The following is a 19,548-nucleotide window of genomic DNA, read 5'->3' as shown; positions in this document are numbered from 1 at the left end:
TTTATTTTTGTATCTTATTTGCCTATATTAGTGTATTTTAACTTTTTTATTTTCCATTCTGTAGTACTGTGATGGATTGCTCTTAAATGGCCTTTTATAATGTGTTTCTTTTGCACCTTGTCTAGATGCTTTTGATGTTTTATGATGAGCACTTTGAATTTCATTGTTGCTGAAATGTGCTGTAACGTGTAGTCTCAGTTTAAATTAAAAAAAAAGGCATAAAGCTTTTGACACGTAGGATGAATTATCTGTGCCAATCATGTTGTGAGGAGTCACAATGAAGGAACATAATTCTTTTAATGTTTGGGATTATTTGTTAATATTTCTGAGTGTGCAGGATTGTGGTGCAGCTGCAGAATTGAGATGAGTTTAAATAGACTGTATATAATCAGAATTAAAATTAATTAAATTAATTAAAATAAATGTGCACAATCTTTATATAATGTGTATTAATATCTCTACATCTACTATATTAAAATGGTGGGCCTGCTTTTTATTCACCTGTTGCCATGGTGAATCTTAGAATTGGAGCTCCATTAGTGTTGGGCAAGATACTTTCAAAATGTAATGTATGACATAGCCTATTACTAGTTGAAACAAATAAGTTACTTCACAACATTACTTTCTGTGTAGAGTAATGTGTTACTTATCATGCTACTTTTGCAGTACTTTAAGCAAGCTTCTTGGTTGTTTAAACTGCTACTTTTCTAATGCAGGACGAGGCTGTTCAGCAGAGAGCGAAGGCTCTTTAAATAAAGCTTGAGTTCAGGTTTGTTTGTGATTTTCTTAAAATAACCTATATGATGCAAGAAGCAGCTGGCCCCACACATTTTCACATGACCTTTTATGGCCCCCATTCAAAACGTTTAGACACCGCTGGCCTTGAGGCAGAATTTGTACTTCTGCATCTAGGTAGATCCTATGCTGTACCCTAAGCCATCGCCTGACATACACCTCCCCAGAATGCAGACCTTCTGTCTATTTTTGTAAGTTAAACCATTTCCTTCAGTGGACACAAAGCTTTTATTTACCTTACTTTCACTGACAAGAAACAAATTGTGAAGAAAATAAAGCCTCCACAAAAAAGCATTTTAAATCTTGTGTGTGATTTATCCTGGCTTCATATCAGTAGAGAAAATCTCCACTCGTTGCTAGGCTAATTTATACAATGTTAAATGCCATAGGCTTATGCCAATAACTTTATTATATGTGTTTGTAAAACGTGTTTAGTGTAAGACAGTTGTTTTGTCGGTGAACCTTGTGAGTTGTAGTGGAACCAAACTTTGTAACATTACCTCTGTTAAATGTTGCTGTTGTCCCTGGCTTCATATGAGTAGAGGGAAGGTCTGCTAGCCACTAGGCTAATTTGCACAATGTAGAATGCCATAAGCTTGTGCTAAAAACATTAGCATGTCTTATTTTTGGGGAAAATGTGTCCAGCAAAGACAAGTGCTGCAAGTTAACAGTTAACATCGGCATAAAACATGGCCGGTTGCTGTTCTTGTTTAATGGCGCTTGGTGGCATCAGGGGGAAACGTGGCGGGACAAGAATGAAAGTTAACTAACATTGTATCCTCATAAACTTTGACCTGTTAAGCAGTTCAAAAAAGTTAAAATATGTTTTGCTGCCTTTTCATCTTAACTAGTTAACAGTAAGTTAGCTTCAGACTGAGAAAAAATAATACAATTCACTGTGCAGCTCAGAGGCTACCAGTAGTACCGGCAATGTTTAAGGTGGAATGTTAACACACCTCAATATGACAACTTTCACCATTCTGCTTCTTTTTATCTGCTTACTCTGGGCTGTATCAGTGAGAGACAACAACACAGTCAGCATGTTGACACAATGATAGAAGATTTTAAGCACAGACTAGCAGCCACTTTATTTTCCTTCACCTTGCAGGTAAGATTCATACAAATACCAGAAACAACATGAATTATCTTTTCATTCACAGACATTTTTCCACACATAGTAAAGACAAAACTTAATGACCCATCAGTAAATATCCAAAATTGACCTTAATTAATAAATAACAACAACCAAAAAAATGGTGCCCTCCCTTTTTGTTCATGTGAATGATAGAATGATCATCTACATTTACACATGATCAGCACACACAGTTTCAGTCCACACAAGAAATAAATCCAGTGTTAGTATTATACTCTCTTTTTAAATATGTTTTAGTCTTAACCTTCTCCTAATATCAAGCTCTTAAGCTGCTCAATGCTCCACTGTGTTCACCACTTAGTTGTGTGTAGGAGAACTACAATGGCCAACACAAACACACAATGGCCCTGACGAGAGCCTGTGTTTGGTTTCTCTGTTCTGGGCGACTGGAGAACAACATGGATGACTCTGTGGAAGAGGACCTACTCTGTATGTAGATATAAATGGCTCATTCAGGCAATGAAAAGACAACCTAGTTTCAGGTGATTATACTCTATGAATTAGATTCCATTTCTGCCAATATATCCCCCTAAATCCTACACACTGTACACTTAATACAAAAATACTCATCAGTGCAGCACTGACCAAGTTCTTAAGAGTTGATTTAACATATTAACAGCTCAACCACTGATCATGTCTGTCAGCTGATATGACTTTTAGTGCAGAATGAATTAGGAGTGTCTTCATTCTTCATTTCTTTCTATCAGCAGCAGGGTTGAGTTTGGGTTTCTCTCCTTGAGTCTCTGCAGGAAAACCAAAATATATATCAATGCCATCAGATAATTGTTCAAAATAATATTTCACTGTGCACTAAACTGACATATGAATAAGATCAAGGCCTCCCTCACTCATGAACGTTGGCCAGCCCTGCTGAGACAGACCTTACCTGACTACAGAGGTGGGCCAGAGGGCAGCCCCAGCTCAGCCCAAAGCATAGGGTCTCTGCTTTGAAGGTGAGTTAACAACTTCCTGCTGGCTTTGCATCCTTTCTTCCGTATCATGTCGATGAGGCGGCGTGCCCTGTTTGCACTGGTACTGTACTCCTGAAGTATCGAGTCTGTCTCCCCGTCATTCAAGACACCATCCTCCAACAGATCATCCAGCAGCTGGTTGATAAGCTCTCTGGACACCCTCTCCACAAGTTTAGGCCTCAGTCTGGCAAGCTCCTTGTCTAGAGGAAAAAAGTGGGAAAAGGAAAAAAAAAAATAATAAGGTTGGACCTAAATATTGGATTGTTCAGATTTTCACTTATCTGGTGGGTATTCAGTTTCCAATTTTGGGATTTTTTCCCCTTTTTTTCTGAGGAACGACAAAAAGAAAATTATAAATAAAAATAAATCACAGGGTTTCCCATACATTGATTTATTTGTGATGGTCCACTACTTTATCAATATTGACTGCCACTATTCTATTTTATATTTTCTGTTTGTTTACTATTTCAAATGGGTAAATTGTTGTTTCATTGTAGAGCTACACACAGCATATTAATTCACGCAGCTCCTCCTTGCCCTGCTCCCTCTCTGTCTTTATCACAAGAGCTCTGCACCGGGGACAGTTTGGCTAACTGTTACCATCACATGGCTAAGGGCTTGGGTACATGCAGTGTAGGCTGACCAAACGTTCTCTTTATATGTTCACTTTTCATGTCCCGTTCGGGGCGTCTGGGTTTTTTTTTTATAAACTGATGATAATGTCCGGTTTTCTGTGTGTTTGTGTGTGTGTGTTAGAGTGCGGCACGGGCCGCATATTTCTGTCCGAACCCGAACCTGACCAAAGCACTGAGTTTGTGTCACACAGTTGTTACGGTTACAGAATATTTAACAGGCCGGGTGTGCTCAGCGGAGAGGGAGATCTCCGTGTTTGAGACGGGAGCAGGAGGCGGGAGGTCTGACGCTTCCAGCGAGAGGAGAGGGAGAAATAAAACAAAATAAGATAAAATAGGAAAAACCTGTCTCCCTCTTTTATTTTATTTTCAGCGTTTAATCAAGGCGGAGGCGGGCGGCGGGAGGTCCGAGACTTCCAGCGAGGAGAGAGGTAGAAACAAACAGCCAATGTGTGTCTGTGTGTGTTATGTTCAGGTGTTGTCACGTAAAAAACAGTGTCCAAGCAATAAACAGGACAGACAATAGGATCTTATTTATTTTTACACTACATTTTCACTGAAAGCTGACCGAATCCAACCCGAGCCTGAATACAATTTATAGCTACATTTTTGACCAAACCCGGCCTGACCCGTCGGGTACCGTTGGGCTCGGATCGCCACACTCTAGTGTGTGTATGTGTCCCCTATTGGGGCCTATCTGAATTTCTGTCTTTGAGAGATATTATTTTGTAATATAACTGAATTTTCTATCCATACATATAAATTTTAAATATATTAAAATGATAAGGCATCTTTGAGTAAACTGCGAGTATCATTTAAGTAGGCTATGTCATGGCCAGGCCGAGTGTCCCCTTTTTTGGAAATCAAAATATGGTCACCCTAATGCAGTGTTTTTAACCACCTAAACCGATGTCGATCGCTGCTTGCTACTCTTGTGGCCACTCTGTGCCAACTTCACCTGAAGTTGCTAAGCGACCATCCACAGAGATCCAGAGTTCGTAGCTGATCTTCTTACAGGCGTTGTTTTTTAAGTGTCTCTGAGGCCTAAAATGTTGTTTCCGTTGTATGGGTAGCCTTGATAAAATTAGAAAAAAAAAAAAAAAAAAAAAATAGGCTACCAACTGCTTCTCCATATGAATCATCATAAACTAATATTTAGGGAAGAAAGGGACGCTATCTAATGGCTGTGATTGGTTGTTCCTCATCACATCACTGGGTGTGTGTTGCTGGTTCCAAAGGTGGAACGTTTTTTATCTTAGGGTGCAGCCATTACGCCCTGAAAAACAGACGCTTGAGAATGCCTGTGTGCTGTGACAGCATCACTCTCCCTTTTGAGTGCACCTTCCACGTGTCTCCATTGACATTATATTCAAGGGGGCAAAGAAACACAGGATGTGTGCGGGCCCTAGTGTTAACGATTATTAACAGCTTTAACGACAGAGATGAGCCATTTCAGTGTCGGTGTGAGTTTGTTGGGACTGTTTAACAGCTCGGTATTGGATGTTAGCCGCTCCTGCTGTGGTAGCTTGTGCTAAGGGGCAGACACACTGAACATTTGCCAGGAGAGCAGCTCTGGAGATGTTCCTTCAGCCCTGCGTCGAGTTTCAAATATTCACTGTTGATTACTACCAAAGCCCAAAAAATGCTATTTGGGAAAGGGCTGCAATGATTAGTCGACTAATTGATGACTAATCGACTATTAAAATAATCGGCGACTATTTTAGCAGTCGACTAATCCGTTTGAGTCATTTTTCATAGAAAAGTACTATAAAAGTACTCCAAAATACTCTTGTTGCAGCTTCTTACGCTCAAATATTGGCAGCTTTACACACTCTCCCATGACGGTGAACTAAACGAAACAAGACATTAAATGACAATAATTTGGGGGTTTGGGAGAGACAGACTGACATTTTTCAACATTTTAACACATTTTTTGATAAAATGATTAGTTGACTAATCGAAGAAATAATTGGCAGATTCGTCGCCAAAGAAAATAATCGTTAGTTGCAGCCCTAATTTGCGACGCCAATTTTTTTTCCAAGAATGACAAAGGCATGACCCACCCTACTCTTTTTCTGATTTGCTAGTGCTTGTTGCCTTCCTTATATTTCATACATGTGTATTTCTACTGAGTACTCATCATATATTATGTCTTACCATACATCACCCGAACATCACCAGTGTTTTGATAGTCATCTGAAATAAAATCCAGATAAACAATATGTAAATTTTATGTTCTGCATTCACAACACAAGACACTTAATTTAAGCCATTTTAGCTAAACAAGAACAATATACAGGTGCTGTAAATACACACATCACAGAATATCATTTCATCACCACTGACCTTTTCGCATTGCACAGGTCCACACTTGTGCACTTGTTTTGTGTCTGAGTCCGAGTTCGAAATTACTGTCAGGATCGTCAATGAACACTTCGAAGAAGTTTGGGTCACACCATTCATAAATGAGCTTTAATTTCTGTGACAGAAATATATAAAGGGGAAAGGAACAGAGTTAGACTTTGTGCTGAGTTATATGCCTGAAGAAAAATGTGCTGATATCTTCAGGTGGCAAGCCACAGGGGCTGTATTTTACCAAAACAATGCAATGACAGGACATGATGACGCCTCTGCTCTGCTCAGTGTGCCTGTTTTCCTGGCTGTTTTTCTGTTTCAGGATGCGGGTCAAGGAAGAGGGTCGTCATTAACCTCATGAGCCACATCAGGGCCTGGCCATGATATAGAAGCTCACCACCTACCAACAGAGCCTCCCTCCTCGTTTTCACTGTTCGGTTACTTATTGTTATTTTGTAAATAAATGAGCTCTTATAAGTATTTGTTCACTCGTCTCATTTCCCATCATTGTTCCAGCCTAAGAGCCGGGATTAACAATATCTTTAAGAAAATGTTGACTTTTTGGAAAACGTGCTTGATCTGGCTGGTAAATCAGAACACAGTTAGCTTAGCTTAAACACTGAAAGCAAGGGGAAGCAGCTAGCATGACTGTGTTAATCCTTATGTTTGTCCATGAGTTTCATCCTTAAATAAAACACAGTGTATTTAACAAGTTGTCATTTTACGAGATATAATACAGACTGTTAGTTAGCTTTAGAAGGTGCTGGTCAGCAGATTCTGTAACCTTTGGACAGAGCCAGGCTAGCTGTTTCCTCCTGTTTTCAGTCTTTATGCTATGCTAAGCTAACTATCTCCTGGCTTTAGCTTCATATTAGTCCATTTTATTTATTTCTGGACCACAATTAAATCAATAAGTAAATACAGTCCAAACTTTACCTTGGGGTAAATTTCTGCAGTGACCATATCAGCTGTGAGGATGAGACGGCCACGCATTTTCAAGGATTTTTCTGGGTATGGTTTTTGGATCACTTTGCATCCACTGGATAATTCCTTGTTCTGTATTTTCTGTGGGAGGAAAAAGACATTGTCAGCACAAAGATGCTTCAAGGTTACAGCAGCCAACATTGCTGCCTGTGTTTTGAAGTGTGAATCAACATGGTGCCAGTAAGATATGTAATCACCTCTTCTAGAGCCGGATCACAAGGGATCACATAGACATGCAGTGTGAGGAATGTTTTGGTGGTCTTGTATATTAACACTTTACAGTGAATTCTCACGGAGAAGCCGGCTCTCATCAGGACTCCTCTTGGAGAGAAAGTTGGCTGAGACAACTTGACATGGGATGATGTGACCTCAGACACTTGTTCCACAATGTCTCCACATGTATCTATGTGGAGGACTGCAAACTTGTCTAAAACTGTAGGGTTGTCTTCTGCACAAAACACACGTGTATAAAGGTTTTGAAAGACATACATCAAACATTACTGAGGTTGTTACATCTTGTTTTCATCATATGATGTTGCTTACCTGTGCGGATCCAGTGTGGCAAATGTGCTTCATCTAACTTTCCAAAAATGACTGTAATGTCCAGTAGGGGACCTCCAGGTATGTACCACATGGTTTTCAGTCTGTCTGCGTGTCCCTCCCAAGAGCAAAACTGGTACTTGAAGCTGACCTTTTCCTTACAAACCCAGCGCAAGCCAGACACACTGCATTCAAAGGCACCTGCTTCAGACTGCAGGCTAATTCATGAAAGGGAGAACAAGTATTGTAAGTTTGGGTCTCCTTTGTGCTAGAATATTGTAAGATCAGAAATATCGTTAATGTAAACAGAAAACAAAATCTGCCTTGTTTTAATTTGCTGTGAAATGTAACAATACCACGATAACTGTAATTATGTATTGGCATTAATGTTAAAACACCAAAAAAGATCGTAGTTTTCCTTCTGTGAAAATGTGTTTGCTGTGCCAAAGTATTTGAAGACATTTTTTTACCTGTAAGTTGGAGCATTGTCTGCATCCACACAGTTCACTTCAGGCTCAAGTTTAATCCAGTCATGCTCAGGGAACAGATCACTTCCAGTTGCCCCCATACTCAAAAGAGGATCATTGTGTGACATCTGAAACAGGTTAAAGTAATAACTTACTGTAGATTCACAGTATATTCGAAACAGTAGTACAGCTGATACTTTTGTTGTGGTGAGATGAAAAGAGTCTTGAAAGGTTCTGTATGTGACATTCGGAGCATTAATGTAGCTGCAATCAAAAGAAAAAAGATTTTAAAGAGCAATGACGTCCTGAGCAGAGAATGAAGTCACGCTCACTCAGTGTGCTGTTATTCGAGCTTCTCTGTACTTTGTTGTGGTTGATGGTCCTGCTGTGAGTGTTGTTAATGCATGTTGGGCCCTGTGTGTTTATTATGCTAGCTAGCTAACATGCCACTGCACAACATTCATAGAGCATTTACCACTGACAATGCCATCCTGAACCAAGCTGGTGGGACGCTGTAGTTGCCAAAGCGTAATGCCCACCCTCTGGTACCCTCCCAACCTCATGTTAACACAGGTGGCTCTGTCAGCACTGTTGGTGTTGTTAGCACAGCTGTGTGAAGACAGACCCTGAATCACAGATATGCTCTGTGTCACATACAATTCTAAAACTACAGGAGGTAACTTTTATGAAAAGATTGTTGTCACATTTGCTGAAACTCTCACAACATACACAAAGTATTATATGAGACAGATAGTCTGTGAAAAGATTATGTCCCTCCTCCTCCTACTGCCATCCATCCATCCATTTTCATCCACTTATCCGGGGCCTGGTCACGGGGCCAGCAGGCCAAGCAAAGCATCCCAGACATCCCTCTCCCCAGCAACACTTTCCAGCTCCTCCTGGGGGACCCCAAGGCGTTCCCAGGCCAGAGGTGCCCAGGAGGCATCCTGATCAGATGCCCGAGCCACCTCAACTGACCCCTTTCAACACAAAGGAGCAGTGGCTCTACTCCGAGCTCCCTCCGCATGTCCGAGCTCCTCACCCTATCTGTAAGGCTGAGCCCAGCAACCCCAGGGAGGAAACTCATTTCCACCACTTGTATCCGCGACCTCATTCTTTCAGTCACTACCCAGAGTTCATGACCATAGGTGAGGGTTGGGACATAGATGGACCAGTAAATTGAAAGTTTTGCTTTCTGGCTCAGCTCCCTCTTTGCCACGACAGACTGGCGCAGCGCCTGCATCACTGCAGAAGCTGTACCGACCCCCTGATCCATTTCACGCTCCATTCTACCCTCATTTGTGAACAAGACCCCAAGATACTTTAACTCCCTCACTTGAGGCAGTAACTCTCCCCCAACCCAGAGAGGGCAAAACAACGGTTTCTGACAGAGGACCATGGCCTCAGACTTGGAGGTGCTGACTCTCATCCCAACTGCTTCACACTCGGCTGCAAAACGCTCCAGTGCATGCTGGAGGTCACGGTGTGATGGAGCCAACAGAACCACATCATCTGCGAAAAGCAGGGATGCAATTCTGAGGTCCCCAAACTGGACCCCTTCCTCCCCCCGGCTGCGCCTCGAGATCCTGTCCATGAAGTTCCCAAACAGGATTGGTGACAAGGGACAACCTTGGCGGAGGCCAACACCCACCGAGAACATGGTCGACTTCACACTGAGAATGCGGACACAGCTCTCACTTTGGTCATACAGGGACTGAATGGCTCGTAGCAGCGAGCCTGGAACCCCATACTCCCGCAGTACTTGCCCCAAGACCCCTCGAGGGACACAAAGCACATGTAGACTGGATGGGCAAACTAACACGCCCCCTCCAGCAGCCTTGCAAGGGTAAAGAACTGGTCCACTGTTCCACGGCCAGGACGGAATCCGCATTGCTCCTCCTGAATCTGAGGTTCGATAATCAGTCAGAGCCTCCTTTCCAGCACCCTGGAATAGACTTTACCCGGGAGGCTGAGCAGTGTGATACCCCGATAGTTGGAACACACCCTCTGATCCCCTTTTTTGAAGATGGGGACCACCACCCCAGTCTGCCACTCTCTACCCGACCTCCACGTGACACTGAACAGGCGTGTCAGCCAACACAGCCCAACAGTGCCCAGAGCCTTCAGCATCTCAGGGCGAATTTCATCCACACCAGGCGCCTTGCCACTGGGGAGCTTTTTAATTACCTCAGCGACCTCCGCCAGGGATATGGGCGAGATTTCCCCCGAGTCTTCAGGCTCTGCCTCGTTCTCAGTCGACGTGATGGCCGGGTTCAGGAGGTTCTCAAAGTGCTCCTTCCACCGCCCGACGATGTCCCCAGTTTGGGTCAGCGGTCCTCCCTCTCTGCCTTCCCTTCCTGAGGCGTCTAACAGTGTGCCAGAACTTCCTTGAGGCCAACTGAAAGTCCTTCTCCATAGCCTCCCCGAACTCCTCCCACACCTGGGTTTTTGCTTCAGTGACCGCCACAGCTGCAGCCCCTCTGGCCATCCGGTACCTGTCTGCTGCTTCAGGAGACCCCTGGGCCAGCCAGACCCGAAAGGCCTCCTTCTTCAGCAGAATGGCCTCCCTCACCACTGATGTCCACCAGCGGGTTCTAAGGTTGCCGCCACGACAGGCACCAACAAGCCTCTGACCGCAGCTCCTTGCTGCCGCCTCCACAATGGAGGCTTTAACACGGACCACTCGGATTCCATGTCCCCAACCTCCCCCGGCATGCACGAGAAATTCTTCCGGAGGTGGGAGTTGAAGACCTCACGGACAGGAGCCTCAGCCAGATGTTCCCAGTTCACCCTCACTACACGTTTGGGTTTACCAGCTCTCCCCCGCCATCTGATCCAACTCACCACCAGGTGGTGATCAGTTGACAGCTCTGCTGCTCTCCTCACCTGAGTGTCCAAGACACACGGCCGCAGATCTGCTGATATGACCACAAAGTCGATCAATGATCTTAGGCTTAGGGTGTTCTGGTACCAGGTACACTTATGAACCTCCGTGTTCAGACATTGTGTTCCTTATGGCCAGTCCATGGCTCGCACAGAAGTCCAATAACAAAGCACCACTCAGATTCAGATCAGGCAGGCCATTCCTCCCAGTCACCCCCCTCCAGGTTTCTCCATCATTGCCCATGTGAGCGTTGAAGTCCCCCAGGAGAACTATGGAGTCCCCAGCCAGCACCCCTTGCAGAACGCCGCCAAGAAACTCCAAGAAGGCTGGGTACTCCACTCTGCCGTTCAGTGCATAAGCACAAACCACAGTCAGAGACCTTCTCTTTGTGACCTGCAGTCACATCGAGGCGACCCTCTCGTTCTCCGGGGAGAACCCCAACACAGCAGCACTCAGCCGGGGGCTTGTGAGTGTCCCCACATCCGCCCGGTGCCTCTCACCCTGAGCAATTCCGGAAAAAGCACAAGTCCAGCCCCTCTCCAGAAGTTTAGTTCCAGAACCAGTGCTGTGCATGAAGGTGAGCCCAGCTATATCTAGTCGGTACCGCTCCACCTCCCGCACCAGCTCTGGCTCCTTCCCCACCAGAGAGGTGACATTTTACGTACCAAAAACCAGTCTACAACGCCAGGGATCGGCACGCCATGGGCCCCGCCCCTGCCTGCCGCCCGACACACAATGCACCCGACCCCGATTTCTATCCCTGCCGGTGGTGGGCCCACAGGGCGCCTCCTATTGCCTCTGGTGGCATTTGCTACAATCTACAGTGCACCAAAAACTACAAATCAGACCCAAGGAGTGTCTCTTTTTTTTTTTTTTAAAGATTTTTTTTAAAGATATTTTTAAAGGCCAGGATAATTGTGAAGAGGGGAGAGGGAGGATGACATGCAGCAAAGGGTTGCAGCAGGGACATTGTCTTTGTACATGGGACACCTGCTCTACCTACTGAGCTACTGGGCACCTGGAGTCTCTAACGTAGCTGTCAATTTTGTCAATCACTTCATGAACTGCAGTCAAACTGTCAAACTTGACAGCGCTGATCAAATCTGAATCAAGATTCTGTTACTCCCTATTTTCATAAACATATTTTAGTGTACTGTTTAGCTGTAAAATAAAAAAGTTTATGACCTGACCACTATGGTGGAAATAGTCAACTGCAGTCACAAGCACCGCCCACTAGGCGGACCAGCTCTCTCATTTTACAGCTAAACAGTACATTCAAATATGTTCCTGAAAACATTTGAGGTGAAAAACAGGCAATGCAGAAACAGAGTCATAATATTGTATTTATATATTGATATTTGAACTGTTGACTCTTGATTGTAATCATCAATCCATGCATGTCAAAATTAAAATAAAAGTAGATGTAAAGCACAAACAACCTGCTGCAGAGGGCAAAAAGGATGCTTTAGACAGCTGAGGATCTACTCACATGGACTGGTTCTGGGTCAATAATCCCACGCTGTGCATCAAGTCTGAAATGATAAAGGATAATTGACTATGTTTACTGATGGCCCTTGCAGTCTGTTTCTCCAGTTGGCTTAAGGAAACATACATTTTATTTATTCATTTACTCATTTTAAGTATAGAGATTAGCGTCACTGATCAAGGCAGAGACGGCAGTGCTACACATCTGAAAAAAATCTATGCACACAAAGTATCAATTGCAAATAAAGAAAGCCCAAAGTAAAAGCCTGTGAGTTTACGGTAACGTCTCCTCCGTGAGATGATGTGACTCCAGTCTCTCAGTGATGCTGGAAAAGATTTCTTTGTCTCCAGCAGTTTTCAGATGATCATCGTGGAGTTCCTTCATATTCTCCGCCGAGGCTGGGAGAGCACTGATTTTATCATAACTGTCCTGCTGAATAACTCCCTTGGTGAGGAGCTCATCCAAAATTGGTTCAACGTTGCTCACACCATGGACCAGCTCAGCTCTATCTTTTTTCAAGTGGTCCTCTATGGTAATACAACAGAAATGAATAAGTAGAAATAATAATAATAAACTATACATATAAATAAAAAATTGAAAGGAGAGAAAGAAAAGACAATAGATTTAAAAAAATAGACTTTAGACATAAATTCAAAAACAACAAATAATAAATGATCACATAATAATCACATTTTGCAGCCTGCATCACAATTAGGTTATCTGCATCACTATCATTATTAGGTTATATATGCCTTCACCATGGAGACACTGTGGTGTATTTATTTCGTTTTTATTTTGTACCAACACAGAATATAGTATGTTTTTTTTTGTATTTTTCACTTTCTTTTTTCCAACACAGAACATTAATTTCAACTTCAGAATTACAATATTTAGCAAGTAGAACAAGATGTGCTTTCCGGCCACTAGATGGCGCTATTTTCACCGTCTTTAGAAATTGGAATTGCTGCTGAGGCTGTCAGACAATAGACTTTATTTATTATTTTATCTTCAACCGATCACCAACAAAATTTTATCATCTGTTCCTTGTCCCATTATCCATCTTTCCTGAAAATTTCATCAAAACATGTTCATAACTTTTTGAGTTATTTTGCAGACAAACAGACCAACGCTGGCGAAAACATAACCTCCTTGGTGGAGGTAATAATACTATAATGCATGGTGAAGGTAACTGGAGACCATGCAGTACAATGTTGAGGGTACGACATAACTGCGTTCACGTTGTCTGAAATAAGAAGTGTTTCCATATATTGTTGGGTTTCTTTTAAGAACAATTTTCAGCAGGGCTTGACTTCAGTACATTTGCTCTTATAAATAAGGAATATGGTAAACATAAAACAAATTCATCAAGGATATGGTGAGAGCAGCTCCTACTGACACTCAAGTATGTAAAAGCTCAAAAGAAATGAATACTTTAACTTGGTTGAAGTGTGATTTTGAATCCAGCCCTCAGTGAGTTGTTGATTTTGGTTTCCATTGACTTTTTTCTCAACAAATTATACAACATACATCAGCAAAGATTTTCAAGTTGAATAATTCATTCATCAAGATCTGATGTGTGATTTAAGTGTTCCCTTAATTTTTCAAACAGTGTATTATTTGCAAGCAGTCTTGAGGAATAAATGTCCTGCAGTGTGATAGGTCAGACTTTTCTGTTCAGAGTATGCAAAAACTTTACCTAGTTTGAGTATGTCGCCGTCACAGCCAAGCTCCTTCAGTAACCACACAGCCGCTGGCAATGCATCAGTCCCAGTGAAGCTTGAAACCAGGAGGTCTACGATCTCTGAGTTGTCTAAATGTTGATCTTGTAGCTTTAACACTTTACAGTTAATTCTCACGGAGAAGCCGGCTCTCATCAGGACTCCTCTTGGAGAGAAAATTGGCCCAGACAACTTGACATGGGATGATGTGACCTCAGACACTTGTTCCACAATGTCTCCACATGTATCTATGTGGACGACTGCAAACTTGTCTAAAACTGTAGGGTTGTTTTCTGCACAAAACACACATGTATAAAGGTTTTTAAAGACATACATCAAACATTACTGAGGTTGTTACATCTTGTTTTTATCATATGATGTTGCTTACCTGTGCAGATCCAGTGTGGCAAATGTGCTTCATCTAACTTTCCAGAAATGACTGTAATGTCCAGTAGGGGACCTGCATGGATGTACCACATGGTTTTCAGTCTGTCTGCGTGCCCCTCCCAAGAGCAAAACTGGTACTTGAAGCTGACCTTTTCCTTACAAACCCAGCGCAAGCCAGACACACTGCATTCAAAGGCACCTGCTTCAGACTGCAGGCTAATTCATGAAAGGGAGAACAAGTATTGTAAGTTTGGGTCTCCTTTGTGCTAGAATATTGTAAGATCAGAAATATCGTTAATGTAAACAGAAAACAAAATCTGCCTTGTTTTAATTTGCTGTGAAATGTAACAATACCACGATAATTGTAATTATGTATTGGCATTAATGTTAAAACACCGAAAAAGATCGTAGTTTTCCTTCTGTGAAAATGTGTTTGCTGTGCAGAAGTATTTGAAGACATTTTTTTACCTGTAAATTGGAGCATCGTCTGCATCCACACAGTTCACTTCAGGCTCAAGTTTAATCCAGTCATGCTCAGGCAACAGATCACTTCCGGTTGCCCCCACACTCAAAAGAGGATCATTGTGTGACATCTGAAACAGGTTAAAGTAATAACTTACTGTAGATTCACAGTATATTCTAAACAGTAGTACAGCTGATACTTTTGTTGTGGTGAGATGAAAAGAGTCTTGAAAGGTTCTGTATGTGACATTCAGAGCATTAATGTAGCTGCAATCAACTATTTGCTGTGTAAAGATTTTAAAGAGTAATGACGTCCTGAGCAGAGAATGAAGTCACGCTCACTCAGTGTGCTGTTATTCGAGCTTCTCTGTACTTTGTTGTGGTTGATGGTCCTGCTGTGAGTGTTGTTAATGCATGTTGGGCCCTGTGTGTTTATCATGCCAGCTAGCTAATCTGCCACTGCACAACACTCATAGAGCATTTACCACTGACAATGCCATCCTGAACCAAGCTGGTGGGACGCTGTAGTTGCCAAAGCGTAATGCCCACCCTCTCAAACATTGAATTTCCCCTCAGGGGATTAATAAAGTGAATAAACTTATAAACTTAAAAAACTTAACTCTGGTACCCTCCCAACCTCATGTTAACACAGGTGGCTCTGTCAGCACTGTTGGTGTTGTTAGCACAGCTGTGTGAAGACAGACCCTGAATCACAGATATGCTCTGAGTGTCACATACGACTCTAAAACTACAGGAGGTAACTTTAACGCTGTAGCCGCCTTCTCGTCTACTTTCCAGGCGAGGCGGCGCACTTCATCTCGAATGAGCCTATTAACAAAGTAGCGCGGAGTGACAGAGTGATACATCCTGTCAGCCAAGGGGTTTCCTATCTGTGCAGCCGAGCACTGCAACACCTCCACGGACTATTACATCCAGACGGCCCAGGTGTTCCCTCCGCAGGCTCCACTTCACTCAGCTGCCAGACAAACCCACTGCTTCTTCCCACTTTAATCTGAATAACAAACGGGGCTCGGCTCTCCGTTTGAATCCAAACGGAGAGCCGGGGCTAGCTGGGAGGCTAGCAGAGGCTAACTGGCTGTGCTTCCCTCCGGTCATGCTGCGGCTAATGCTCCCCTAGCCTCACAGCTAGCCCCGGTTTGTCATTCAGGTTAAAGTGGGAAAAAGCAGCAGGTCTGTGGGCAGCTGAGTGAAGTGGAGCCTGAGGAGGAAGCACCAGTTAGCCCCGGTTTCACTACAGGCAGATTCACTCGCTACAGGGATGAGGAAATAAAACCTGAACAGCCAATCAGAGTGATCTCTCTCACCGACAAGCTCCGCCGCCGATTCAACATGCTCAATCGGCCAAAAATTTGGAATGAATGAGGAACTAACTATTACCTAATCATTACCTACCCTTTTTGTGTACCCTAAAGACATCAAAATGAGTAGGTAATGATTCAGTACTCATTACCTACTCATTTTGATGTCTCACTTTACTTTAGGGTACACAAAAAGGGTAGATAATGATTAAGTAATAGTTTGTTCCTCATTAGTTCCTCAGTAACTACTCCTCTGAAATTTGATCAGGAGTTACTGAAGAACTGACCATTAACTAATAGTTAGTTCCTCATTCATTCCAAATTTGTTTCATAGTAACTACTTTAAATTTTGTGCACCTCAAACAACTGTACTGTGAACAACGGTGTGATCAGTATACAGTACTTTACACACAGCCCCCATGATAAATTCTTTAAGCTTAGCCTACCTAAAATGTGACACACTATCATATTTATTTCTAAGGCATCATCGTACAGAATGACATGGATGGTCATATTAATGTGTATGTGGTCTGAAAATAATGAATAAAACTCTTCTCAAGAATCCTGTTGTCTGCGATTTTTTTTGTTAAGGAACTAATTGTAAAGATAATGATGAAGTAGCCTAATGAAAGACTACTCATGTGTCACTTTACCTTAGGGCATAAAAAGGTTAACTAATGGACAGGTTAATGAGTAATGATTCTGTAATGATGAAGTAACTAGTTCACTAATTATTAAGTCGTGATGAACTCCTCTATGAAATTTGATCATGAGTTAATGAAGAACTGACCATTAACTAACAGTTAGTTACTCATTAGTTCCTCAGTAACTACTCTAACTACTCAAACTACTTTTGTGTACCTTATTGTAAAGTGTTACCCCTATTTTCATAAACATATTTTAGTGTACTGATTAGCTGTAAAATAAAAAAGTTTATGACCTGACCACTATGGTGGAAATAGTCAACTGCAGTCACAAGCACCGCCCACTGGGCGGACCAGCTCTCTCATTTTACAGCTAAACAGTACATTCAAATATGTTCCTGAAAACATTTGAGGTGAAAAACAGGCAATGCAGAACAGAGTCTTAATATTGTATTTATATATTGATATTTGAAATGTTGACTCTTGATTGTAATCATCAATCCATGCATGTCAAAATTAAAATAAAAGTAGATGCAAAGCACAAACAACCTGCTGCAGAGGGCAAAAAGGATGCTTTAGACAGCTGAGGATCTACTCACATGGACTGGTTCTGGGTCAATAATCCCACGCTGTGCATCAAGTCTGAAATGATAAAGGATAATTGATTATGTTTACTAATGGCCCTTGCAGTCTGTTTCTCCAGTTGGCTTAAGGAAACATACATTTTATTTATTCATTTACTCATTTTAAGTATAGAGATTAGCGTCACTGATCAAGGCAGAGACGGCAGTGCTACACATCTGAAAAAAATCTATGCACACAAAGTATCAATTGCAAATAAAGAAAGTCCAAAGTAAAAGCCTGTGAGTTTACGGTAACGTCTCCTCGATGAGAAGATGAGGCTCCAGTCTCTCAATGATGCTGGAAAAGATTTCTTTGTCTCCAGCAGTTTTCAGATGATCATTGTGGAGTTCCTTCATCTTCTCCGCCGAGGTTGGGAGAGCACTGATTTTATCATAACTGTCCTGCTGAATAATTCCCTTGGTGAGGAGCTCATCCAAAATTGGTTCAATGTTGCTCACACCATGGATCAGCTCAGCTCTGCTTTTTCTCAAGCGCTCCTCTACGGGAATACAACAGAAATGAATAAGTAGAAATAATAATAAATAAACTATACATATAAATAAAAAATCGAAAGGAGAGAAAGAAAAGACAATAGATTTTTAAAAAATAGACTTTAGACATAAATTCAAAAACAACAAATAATAAACTAGAAAAGCACTCAGAGAGTGCAAACCTCCCCCAAGTAGCTGATATTCCCTCCCCCTCTGTATCACATTTTGCAGCCTGCATCACAATTAGGTTATCTGCATCACTATCATTATTAGGTTATATATGCCTTCACCATGGAGACACTGTAGTGTATTTATTTCGTTTTTATTTTGTACCAACACAGAATATAGTATGTTTTTTCTGTATTTTTCACTTTCTTTTTTCCAACACAGAACATTAATTTCAACTTCAGAATTACAATATTTAGCAAGTAGAACAAGATGTGCTTTCCGGCCACTAGATGGCGCTATTTTCACCGTCTTTAGAAATTGGAATTATTCTAATTCTATGTCAGACGATAGACTTTATTTATTATTTTATCTACTGTGCTTCAACCGATCACCAACAAAATTTTATCATCTGTTCCTTGTCCCATTATCCATCTTTCCTGAAAATTTCATCAAAACATGTTCATAACTTTTTGAGTTATTTTGCAGACAAACAGACCAACGCTGGCGAAAACATAACCTCCTTGGCGGAGGTAATAATACTATAATGCATGGTGAAGGTAACTGGAGACCATGCAGTACAATGTTGAGGGTACGACATAACTGCGTTCACGTTGTCTGAAATAAGAAGTGTTTCCATATATTGTTGGGTTTCTTTTAAGAACAATTTTCAGCAGGGCTTGACTTCAGTACATTTGCTCTTATAAATAAGGAATATGGTAAACATAAAACAAATTCATCAAGGATATGGTGAGAGCAGCTCCTACTGACACTCAAGTATGTAAAAGCTCAAAAGAAATGAATACTTTAACTTGGTTGAAGTGTGATTTTGAATCCAGCCCTCAGTGAGTTGTTGATTTTGGTTTCCATTGACTTTTTTCTCAACAAATTATACAACATACATCAGCAAAGATTTTCAAGTTGAATAATTCATTCATCAAGATCTGATGTGTGATTTAAGTGTTCCCTTAATTTTTCAAACAGTGTATTATTTGCAAGCAGTCTTGAGGAATAAATGTCCTGCAGTGTGATAGGTCAGACTTTTCTGTTCAGAGTATGCAAAAACTTTACCTAGTTTGAGTGTGTCGTAGTCAATCTCCTTCAGTACATCCACAGCCACTGACACTGCATCAGCCTCAGTGAAGCTTGAAAACAGATGGTCTATCATCTCTGAGGTGTCTCCAGGTTTTGCTGCCAGCTTCAACAAAGTAACCACCGGCACACTTATGCGTCTGTCCAGCTCGAGGCAGAACATAGCTGCATCTCTGCATTTGAGGTGCATCAGTGTGTCCTGCACAATAGTTTTTAGGGGTTTGGACTCCATTTTTCTCACAGATTCAAGCAACACAGATATGACTCGTGCTTGTCAAGAGTCGGTAGGTGTTTCTCATTAGGCTCATCCGAGATGGTCCAAGCCTGCGCAGATTCGATCACTGGCGATCTCCGCACAGTGCCTGCCGGTTTTGTGTCC

The 19,548-nt window shown here is 42.0% G+C and overlaps 2 protein-coding genes across 2 annotated transcripts in view; one reads left to right on the top strand and one right to left on the bottom strand.

Annotated features, from left to right (window-relative positions):
• Positions 1-6,318, top strand: part of LOC125894660 (uncharacterized) — a 22,654-nt gene extending 16,336 nt beyond the window's left edge. The window contains exon 7 of the mRNA XM_049586219.1: positions 6,229-6,318. The gene's annotated coding sequence lies outside the window, so the exon portion shown is untranslated. The remainder of the gene's footprint in view (positions 1-6,228) is intronic.
• LOC125894656 (NACHT, LRR and PYD domains-containing protein 1 homolog) lies at positions 1,535-19,548 on the bottom strand. The gene is made up of 16 exons (XM_049586216.1): positions 19,149-19,548; positions 17,671-17,920; positions 17,397-17,439; positions 14,841-14,965; positions 14,374-14,588; positions 13,964-14,278; positions 12,545-12,794; positions 12,271-12,313; positions 7,901-8,025; positions 7,434-7,648; positions 7,088-7,338; positions 6,843-6,971; positions 5,898-6,030; positions 5,709-5,747; positions 2,835-3,119; positions 1,535-2,691 (listed from the first exon to the last, which is right to left on the bottom strand). The coding sequence occupies exons 1-15, from the start codon at positions 19,399-19,401 to the stop codon at positions 2,839-2,841; spliced, it is 2,667 nt and encodes an 888-aa protein (XP_049442173.1). The 5' UTR covers positions 19,402-19,548; the 3' UTR covers positions 1,535-2,691; positions 2,835-2,838.

Source organism: Epinephelus fuscoguttatus, linkage group LG9 (assembly GCF_011397635.1).
Source record: "Epinephelus fuscoguttatus linkage group LG9, E.fuscoguttatus.final_Chr_v1".
Taxonomy (NCBI): Eukaryota; Metazoa; Chordata; class Actinopteri; order Perciformes; family Serranidae; genus Epinephelus; species Epinephelus fuscoguttatus.
Note: the sequence above shows the minus strand (reverse complement) of the source record. Positions and strands in the feature narration are given on the sequence as shown.

What these genes read in the sequence shown, in the direction of transcription:
- LOC125894656 (XM_049586216.1), bottom strand. Translation starts at nt 19,401, where the DNA reads ATGGAGTCCAAACCCCTAAAAACTATTGTGCAGGACACACTGATGCAC. An exon ending in CGGCGACATACTCAAACTAG is followed by an intron (nt 12,795 to 13,963) that starts GTAAAGTTTTTG and finishes GTATTACCATAG; the next exon opens with AGGACCACTTGAAAAAAGAT. An exon ending in GCCACACTGGATCCGCACAG is followed by an intron (nt 7,339 to 7,433) that starts GTAAGCAACATC and finishes TGTTTTGTGCAG; the next exon opens with AAGACAACCCTACAGTTTTA.